At 61.6% G+C, this 9,270-nt stretch overlaps 1 protein-coding gene across 2 annotated transcripts; it reads left to right on the forward strand.

Moving 5' to 3' along the window:
• Positions 1–4,903: 4,903 nt before the first annotated feature.
• Positions 4,904–8,818, forward strand: GFI1B (growth factor independent 1B transcriptional repressor). Of its 2 annotated transcripts, XM_006918082.1 has the most exons (6): positions 4,904–5,000; positions 5,497–5,634; positions 6,055–6,326; positions 6,789–6,926; positions 7,937–8,102; positions 8,640–8,818. In XM_006918082.1, the coding sequence occupies exons 1-6, from the start codon at positions 4,904–4,906 to the stop codon at positions 8,816–8,818; spliced, it is 990 nt and encodes a 329-aa protein (XP_006918144.1). The 2 variants fall into 2 exon arrangements, with proteins under 2 accessions (XP_006918144.1, XP_006918145.1); XM_006918083.1 differs by lacking the exon at positions 6,789–6,926.
• The last annotated feature ends 452 nt before the right edge of the window (positions 8,819–9,270 follow it).

Raw genomic sequence — 9,270 nt, forward strand, 5'->3', positions numbered from 1 at the left:
GGAGACGCGGGCTGAGCTGCGCCTGCTCCCGCTCCTGCTTCGTGCACAAGGGACAGAAGACGTCCATCTCAGTGAAGTGGTGGGCTTCTTGTCCTTGGAGCTGGCACGGAAGGGACTCTCCGGATAAGGAGATGAGTGAGAGCTCTTGCAACTCAGATCTGGGGATCAGCATGATGGTTTCCTGCAGCAAGTTCTTGGAGAACCTCGGAAAACTAAAGTCGCGTTTGATTGATGGAGTCATTCGAAACCGTGCAGACCGTTTTCTCGGGGTTCGAGGAGGGTGGGGTGGGCTTGGGGGATTCCTACTGAAGAGCACGAGGACCCCCAAAGGTTCTGGGTCCAGATCACCCCCCTCCGCCCCGGGAAAACAGCCTGATCGCAGGCGATGCTTTTACTGGGACACAACCTCTTGACCCTTTTCAGAAAGGACAGAAAACTGCGCCCCCCTCCTCCTTAGCCTGGAGGGAGGTTTTTGCTCATTCGTTTCCAGGAGTTTGAGCCAGCGCTTTAGTCTCTGATTCAGAAATGCTCAGGAAATGTCTCATTTTTGTTTTTACTGAGATAAAATAAACATGACATGAAATTGACCATTTTAACCATTTTAGATGGCGTTAAGTACATACAGGTTACTGTGCCACCGTCACCGCCGTTTTCAGAACTCTTTTCATCTTGCAAAACCGAAACTCTGTATTCGTTAAACAATAACCCCCCTCCCCTCCCCCCAGCCCCTGGCACCCACCATTCTCTTTTCGGTCTCTGAGAATTTGCCTATTGGCGGTACTGCAGATAAGTGGTGTCACATAGTATTTGTCCTTTACCGGCCGGCTTATTTCACTCTGCGTAATGTCCTCATCGCGTGCGTCAGGATGTCCTTCCTTTTTAGGGCCGAAGAATGTTCCGTCGAGGCATGCGTCACATTTTCTTTGTCCGTCATCCGTGGATGGACACCTGGGTCGCTTCCACCTTCGGCTGCTGTGAATTTCGCTGGACGAATATCTGTTCAAGTCCCTGATTTCAATTCTTTGGGGGGGTTCACCCAGCCATCGATCCGCTCGCTTGTGACAATGGGAATTTCAAATAGAGAGAAGGCCCACTCTCTGCTCCGGCCCCTCAAAGGACCCGGGTCACTTCCCCCGACTCCTACATGGAAAGGGTTTTTGTCTGTTTGCGTTTCCTCTTAAGTCAGTCTTCAGACATCGAGGAAGTCCAGAGGGTCCTCCTTAACTAGAAACAACAGGTCTTACCCAACCCTCCCAGAAAAGGGAACCCAGGCGATGAGTTTCTCAGCCAAGGTGGACCGGTCCCGCACTGAAGGTCAACGAACCATGTGTGGGATTTTGGAGCAAAAAGGAAGTGTAGAAATCTCCCAGTCCAACCGTCCCTTTTGAGAGAGAGAGAGAGAAATCGAGCCCCAGGTTGGTGGCTGATGTGGTCAAGCTCAGGGTCACAGAATCAGACTCGGCCCCGTGGCGGCCCAGGACACCTTAGCGTCGGAAATCACCCGTCTGCTGCCCCGGCTCCGCCTGGAAGTCGGGGTGCAGGGTCGCCCCCCTCCAAAAGCTGCAGCTGAGATTCTGGCTCGGCGTCAGGGGACCCTCTATCGGGATTGGGGGTTTTCGAAGAGATGTTAACAGTGAGTCTCCTTCCGGAGCCCGATACCATCGAGGTCTCTGCTTCATGAAGAAATCCTGGGCTTTCACAATCTCTGCTCTTAGCTCTTTCTCAGAACAGGTTCGTGTGAATCAAAACGGTGTGGTTGTTAATTAACTACCATATAGGTGATTGGTTCCTGTTTTTTGTTGTTTATTTTTAACTCAGCGAACAGGGGCGGGAGGGAAGTTCTCTAGGTGCAGCCCGGGAACCTGAGAGAGTGTGGCTGTGCGTCCTCTTGAGTTCGAGACAGCTGGCATCTGGGGTCCCCTCAGGGTCTGAGCCCAAGGGAGGCCAACACTCCCCCCGAGGAGGTCCGCTCTCTCACCCAAATGCTTCAGGGACCAATGTCGGGCCTTCTGGCTTCTGAAGAGATGCGAAAATCAGGGGGCTTTGGGTTTTCCACCTTCTAGCCCCGACAACCAGCCTCCCCGTCCCTGTTCCAGGACCACGGGCATGATGGGCTGAGCACCGGGTCAGAGGTCAAGTCCCAGCAGCACGGTGGCGCAAGCCTGGCTTGGCTGCAGGGCTAGCAAGCCGCTGTCCTCTCTCGGCCTCGGTTTCCCCCTTGTGACCCAAGAGGATGACCGCTGCCTCCCTTCCCCTGGTGGCCGTTGCATTCGATGACGTAACGCACACCAGGGAGCTTTAAACACCGTCCCCCTCAGCTTTGTTCTCTCCAAGCTGAGGCAGCGCCCGTTTCGTGGGCTGGCAGTCAAGGGCATGGGGGCCTGGGGTGACCGAGGCCTGCTCCGCCTCGCTCTGTCCTGGGAACGTGAGCAAGTCTCTCAGCCTGGGCTCCTCCTCTACAGAATGGGGTCACAGCGACTCAGCCCCCCCGGTTAGGATCGAGGGAGCTGAGACCGAGCAGACGGCAGCGGCGAGAATTTCCTGGGTTTCTGGCCCTGTGGCCTGAATATCCGCCGTTGGTGCTCGTTGACTTACTGATGAAATTCTACGTAAAAAGAAAAGTCACTCGCTAGACAGATAAACCATGGCCCTCGGGAGCCCCCCAGGGCAAAGGGCGAGGGTAACCCAGCGCCCCAGCCCACCCGCATTGTGTGTGGGTCTCCTCTGGAACTGCCCAGGGCCCGGCCTCCCCAAGAGCTAGAAGGGGGAAGGAAGGGGGCCGTGGGGAGCCCCAGCAGTGGGGGGTGGGCGGGAGGAAGACTGTCCCTGGAAGATAAGGCCACCGCAGCTGCCCGCCAGGCCTAGAGGGACGGCAGGCCAGGCGAGCCTTGTGAGGTCAAAATCGGACAGCTGGACTGGACCCCAGAGGCCTTCAAGTCCCACCCTCTCCGAGCCCAGGGTGGGAAGGGCCTAGAGCATGTCCCCTGCTCCTGGTCCAGAGCTTGTCACTGTCCTCAGAGCCTGGGCTGACACTCGGGGGTCCCTGCGGCCCGGGAACCATGCTGGCATGTCGCGCCTTTGTATTAAGGTCCTTTCTCCCCACAGTGGTCCCAGGAGGTCGAGGGGTGATCTGGACACTGAGGCCCAGGGCAAGAAGGGCCGGACCTGGGCCGTGTCCCCCTCTCCCTAGGCAGAGCGGCCACAGCCCAGACTGCTGATGCCCCCCGGGGCCCTGGACAAGAGGCAGGCAGGCTGGGCAGAGTTGGGGGTCCTTCTTCACCCCCTTGGGGAAGGGGTGACCCCCCAGTGCTGCTCCGAGCTGCGCCCTCTAATCTCCCTCCCACAGGGCGGCCTTATCGCCCCGGCCCTCGCCGCGGTTCGCGGGCAGCCGAGATCCTTTTCCCGCGCTTGGCCCTATCGTCCCCACAGCCACGTCTGCGGCCGGCCCCAGGCAGGAAGGGCTCCTGTGAGGCCGGGGAATGGGACCGGCAGGAGAGCCATCAGGACTGGCGCTGGCTGGGTGTCTCCCCGAGCTTCTGCCTGGGCTCGGTGGCCGCTTGGGGTGGGGAGGAGAGAGGGCCACCAGGAGATGATGTCTGTCGTCTGGGAGTCCTGGGCGTGGGGGAGGCAGTAGTCCAGCAGGGCCAGGCTGGGCCAGCTCTGCCACACCCGACACCTGCCTGGGACAAAGGGCGGGTCACCACTGATTTGGTCCTCAGGTCTTCCAGCAGCCCCTGACCGGTGGGGTCTAGTGATGGGCTGGGCTGGGCGGCCGCTGCCTGAGCTGCTGGGGTTGGTGGACACTAGTCTCTTCCTCCATGTCCAGAGACCACAGGCCTCCTGGTGGGGTGGAGCGGGGGTCCTCTCAGGCCTCGGGCCTCACGCCCAAGTCTAACCCTCTCCTCACCCCCACCGAGAGGGAGAGAAGGCTCCTTTCCCTGTGGGGACAAGGCTCTGAGCTGGGGCCATGAGCGACCTTGCGTGATAACGTGGATTTGCGATTGAGGTGTTCCTCCCTTGCTGCGGCCCGCCTGCCAGGTCCCCGCTGTGACAGGCACTGAGCACATATGATTCGCTCACTAGCACTACTAGAAGCTGAGATGCCCCACTTGACAGAAAAGGAAATAAGCCCAGAGAGGTTAAGCGTCTGCCCCAAACGGCACAGCAGGTGAGCTGGGATTCTAACTCAGCATCTGGCTCCAGCAGCCTGAGGCGAGACCATCCATTTCTGTGGTCCCCGAAGGCCGATCCGACCAGGATGCAAATGCAGGTTCCTAGACGTGGGGTCTGTGTGGAGACCCCCTCCCCTTCCTTCCCCACTCCTAGCAGCTCAGGGCGTGTGCGCAGGAGCAGCCCCAAGCTCCTTGCTTTCTTAGCAAGGGAGGTTAGGATTTACAGTTGCCACAACAAAGTCCCATGAACTGGGAGGCTTACAACAGCAGAACTGTGTTCTCTCGGGGTTCTGAAGTCCAGAAAACCAGAATGGAGGTGTCGGCACAGTCAGTGCCCCCTGCAGGTTCTGGGGGAGCCTCGGCCTCACCCCTCCTCCACCTTCTGCTGGTCGCCGGCGATCCTCAGCCTGCAGCTGCCCCCACCCCCACGTGACACCCTCTGTGCATCGGACCCTGTGCCCGAAAATCCCTCTTCTCATCAGGATGCTGGCCGTATTGGACTGAGGGCCCACCCTAACCCAGAGTGACCGTGTCTCAACTCGGTCACACCTTCGAAGACCCTGTCTCTGAATAAGGTCACGTTCAGAGGTTCCACATGGACATGAACTTCCGACCCAGGACAGTGGATTCTGACCTCAAGACGAGGCTCGAAGACATGGAGGGCGCTGTCCTCTCTCCCCTCCTAACCGCTCCCACCGGCCCCCCTTGCAGGTGCGGGGTGCACGCCGACCATGCCACGCTCCTTCCTCGTGAAGAGCAAGAAGGCTCACACGTACCAGCCCCGCCTCCGGGAGGATGAACTCGTCTGGCCTCCCGCCCTGAGCCACGGTGAGTGGGGGGTGCCGGCTGCCCCCCCCCACATCTGCCCCCTGCTGCGCCTCCTGGGGCTCCCTGCCCCACATGATGGGGACACGGCAGCAGCAGCTCAGTGGAAGTGGCCCCGCTTCCAGGCGTGGGAGCAGGCAGGCTCCGCACGTGTTGCTGGAGGGAGAGCGTCCACCTCTCTGGGCCCCTGAGGCTGGGAGCGTCAGAATGCCATCAGTTCCGTAGCTCAGATGAGGACGTGTGGGTTCGAAGTGGGGGTCCGATCGAGGGCTACGGTGAGGTGCTCGGAAAAACCGAGACGGGTCCAAGGGCGCTCCAAGGGGGTCTCCTCCTGGCCCGTACCCGGCTCCCCCATCTGGGCAGAGCCCCTGAAAGCAGCCAGGGGCAGCCACAAGCAGGTACCTGGGTCCCGCCCGTCCCGGGGAGGGAGACCTCCCCGGCCCCCTCGGGGCTTCCCAGGCCCGCAGCTGGTGACTCTGATGGTCTCGTCTCCCTGCAGTGACCAGGGACCAGGTCCTGAGCAATGACCCCATCCTCAGCACCCTGTTCCCGAGCCAGTGCCTGGACTGGACGGACCTCAAACGGGAGCCGGAGCTGGAGCTGGACCAGAGCTTGACGAGGATGTCTTCGGCACCAGGTACCGTGCCCGAGGCCCCGGCCGTTCGTTCCCAGCGAGTGCGAGGGGCATGCAAGGCGGGTGGGCCGCTGGGAGCAGGGGCCCCTGGGAGTCAGGAAGGACCGACGATGTCATGTGGGTGCAGTCTGGGCTCCCAGGCTTCTGCTTGGACTCCTTCTGGACAGCAGCTCATTTCCAGATGGGGACTTCAGCATGAGGGTCCCAGGGAGCGGCTGGGTGAGCCGATGACGTGGGCGAGGTTTGCACTCTGTGCGGGGTGGGGCACTTTGCGCCTGGAAAAGCTGAGGTGCCTCGGTGAGGACCCAGACCCCCCACTGTAAGTATCTGGGACGTGAACACTGAAATCCTCGGCACGTGGCAGGGAGCGGGTGGCCTATTTTTAAAGGAGTCACCCCCAGACTTGTGTCCTGCTCCCCACAGAGGGTCCTGCTGTGCTGTGTCGACCCCAGGATGGGGACCCGCCGCCCTCCGACTCGCCCCCGTTCTACAAGCCCAGCTTCTCCTGGGACGCCCTGGCCTCGTCCTACAGCCACGGCTACCGGCAGACCCCCTCCACCATGCAGTCCGCCTTCCTGGAGCGTCCGGTCAGCCTGTACGGCAGCCCTCTGGTGCCCAGCTCCGAGCCGCCCTTGGACTTCAGCCTCGGCTATTCCCCGGGCATGGACGCCTACCGCTGCGTCAAGTGCACCAAGGTGAGCGGCTGTGCGGGCGGGCGCGGGGGTGTCCTCTGAGCTGCACATCTCGGTGGCATCGAGGGTTCACGACGTGCGTTCTCACTGCTCAGTGAGTCCTGTGCGAAGCGCGCCACGAGCCTGAGCCCCGGGAGGGGGACGGCGGGCTGGGGTTCAGGACAGACGAGTCACTCGCCCAAGGGCGCACAGCACGTAGATATCAGAGCGGCCTGGGGCCGACTCCAGTTCTTAACCGCTAGGCTGTTCGCCTTGAGATAGGGCCACAGGGGACCTTCCGGACCCCAGGCCACGAAGGGTGAAAGATCCCTTCCCAGGATCACAGCTCACGCCTGCTGAGCTGGCAGGCCAGTGCTCCCCCTGTGAGCCCATCCGTGGCTGGAGCTGGGCGGAGGCGGGGCCTGGGACACAGGCCGGGCCCCCTCGGCAGCCCCCAGCGGCCTCACGCTCTGCCCCGCCCCCCAGGTGTTCTCCACCCCACACGGCCTCGAGGTGCACGTCCGCCGCTCCCACAGCGGGACCCGGCCCTTCGCCTGCGACATCTGTGGCAAAACCTTCGGCCACGCCGTGAGCCTGGAGCAGCACACGCACGTCCACTCCCAGGTGGGCAGCTGGCCAAGGACAGGACCCCCGTTCGCCCTCCTGTGCTGCGCTCCTCCCAGGGAGCCCAGGGGGCCTATGGTCACCCTCTCACCCAGGCCCCGAGGGTGACACAGATCGGGGGTCCCTCACTATCTGCCTCCCCCGTCTGGGTCTCCAATTCCCGCTCTAGAAACGCCTCACTCCCTGGCGGACCGAGGAGGCTTCACGCACACCTGGCCCAGGTGGGATTTCCCGGGGCAGCACGATGTCTGCAATGCTCGGAAATGGTCCCGCCATCCGGGCAGGGCAGGTGTCCGCCCCTCTGAGTTCCTTGACTTAGAATCTTGGAGTCAGACTTAAACGTGCGTCCCGTCTCGCTCAGCCCTACCGGAGGCAGGAACCCCCTCTTTAGAATTCCATTCCTGGAAAGCACCCGCAGCGGAGCTGGGTCGCTAACACCTGGGTAAATAGAAAAGCTCAGGTGCGACAAGCACCATCCTTCCGACTGCCCTTCGCGGTCACTGCCCTCAGCCTTCCGATGCCCAGACACGGAAGCCGAGTCTCGGGGAGGTGAAGTGACTGGCCTATAGCCACGTGGCTGGTAAGAGGCAGAAGCCAGAATCGGGCCCTGGTAATTCAGACTCTTAACCAAACCACTGCTCAGCCCCCGACCATCCCTGCCTCCAGGAACCCACTCCGGGTTAAGGGGCACCTCAAAAATCTCCCAGATCAGTTGGTCCACAGTTAGTCAGTCAGTCAACAAACATGTATTGAGACTTATTTTGTTTGGGATACCGTGAGAGTTACAAGGAAAAGTCTCACAGGAGGCCACTTGGGCCTCAGCCCCTCCTAGGAGGCAGGAACGGGGGCCCACATCCTGCTCCTCCAGGCCTGTCCTAGAGGCCACCCCAGCAGAGTGTCCTGTTCCTCAGGGGATTCCGGCCGGGTCGAGTCCTGCGCCCAGCTTGGCAGTCCCGGGCTGCGAGGCCCCGCCTGCGCCTGAGCCCCCGGGGCCTCGTTTCCTCCGGCAGGAGCGCAGCTTCGAGTGCCGGATGTGCGGCAAGGCCTTCAAGCGCTCGTCCACGCTGTCCACCCACCTGCTCATCCACTCGGACACGCGGCCTTACCCCTGCCAGTTCTGCGGCAAGCGCTTCCACCAGAAGTCGGACATGAAGAAGCACACCTACATTCACACAGGTGAGGCCGCCCCCACCCGGGACCCGGCCGAGCCCCCAGGCCAAGCCCCTCTCAGGCAGAGCCCCTGGCACGCCCGCCTTTCCCTGTTAAAAGATCCCGGCTTTAGAATGGGGTGGGATCCAATGATGTGTGTCTGTGGGGGGGCCGCCCCCTCTGGAAGGCCACAGCCAAAGCCAGCGCTGCTGTTCTCACGGGTAGAAGTGAGACCAGCCGGTGAACTTTTCAAGCGTTCATTCATTCTGCCTTTAGTCATCCGTCACTCCTCGGCTGTCTTGCCCTGGACCCCGTGCCAGGTGCTGGGCTGTGCTGGTAAACACGAGGCCCCAGCGCCGGCCCCGACCCGGCTACAGCCCAGCGCGGCGTCGGCGGGTGTCAGAGTTGTGTTCATTCTGTCTTCCTCCTCTAATTATTTTCTAACGCGAATGTGGGTTGGCCGTGAGATGAAGCACAACGACGTTTTGGGGAACGGATGCAGGGCACGGGGGCAGCAGGCCCCGCGGGAAGGCCCTGACCCAGGTTCTCACCCCGCCCCCGCAGGTGAGAAGCCGCACAAGTGCCAGGTGTGCGGGAAGGCCTTCAGCCAGAGCTCCAACCTCATCACCCACAGCCGGAAGCACACGGGCTTCAAGCCCTTCAGCTGTGAGCTCTGCGCCAAGGGCTTCCAGCGCAAAGTGGACCTGCGCCGGCACCGCGAGAGCCAGCATGACCTCAAGTGAGGCCGCGCCCGGCCCCGGCTCCTGGCCAGCCTGTCCCGAGGTCCGCGCACCGCACCGCGACGGAGGGAGGCTGGGCTCACGCCCTCGGTCCCCAGTCTCCTGGAGGCGGCACCGGACGGGAATCTTCCAGCTTCTTTGGAGACTTAAGCAATTGCTGTGCGACCTCAGGCAAATCGCTTCCCCTCTCTGGACCAGCATCTCTCCCGCTGCACAGTGTGGGAGCTGGGCTGGGTCTTTTCTGAGCTGAAGTTGTCCACAGGGGTGAATACTTGGGTGCCTTCCCCTGAGGCAGAGCCCAGAAGGCCAGAGCTGGACAGGGATGCCAAGAATAGACCAGAGCTGGGACCCACAGAGACGCCCTCCCCCTGCCTGCTGCTCATCACCCTAGGACCTGGACCCCTTGGTTTTTAGTGGGCCTCTTCCAGCTTGCCATGGACAATCAGAGCCACCTC

Source organism: Pteropus alecto, unplaced genomic scaffold (assembly GCF_000325575.1).
Source record: "Pteropus alecto unplaced genomic scaffold, ASM32557v1 scaffold67, whole genome shotgun sequence".
In the NCBI taxonomy this organism is placed as follows: Eukaryota; Metazoa; Chordata; class Mammalia; order Chiroptera; family Pteropodidae; genus Pteropus; species Pteropus alecto.

Bases quoted from the DNA above. Each gene is read 5' to 3' on its own strand.
- GFI1B (XM_006918082.1), top strand. From the start codon at position 4,904: ATGCCACGCTCCTTCCTCGTGAAGAGCAAGAAGGCTCACACGTACCAG. The intron at 5,001-5,496 runs GTGAGTGGGGGG...GTCTCCCTGCAG, and splicing joins GCCTCCCGCCCTGAGCCACG to TGACCAGGGACCAGGTCCTG. The intron at 6,327-6,788 runs GTGAGCGGCTGT...CCCGCCCCCCAG, and splicing joins GCTGCGTCAAGTGCACCAAG to GTGTTCTCCACCCCACACGG.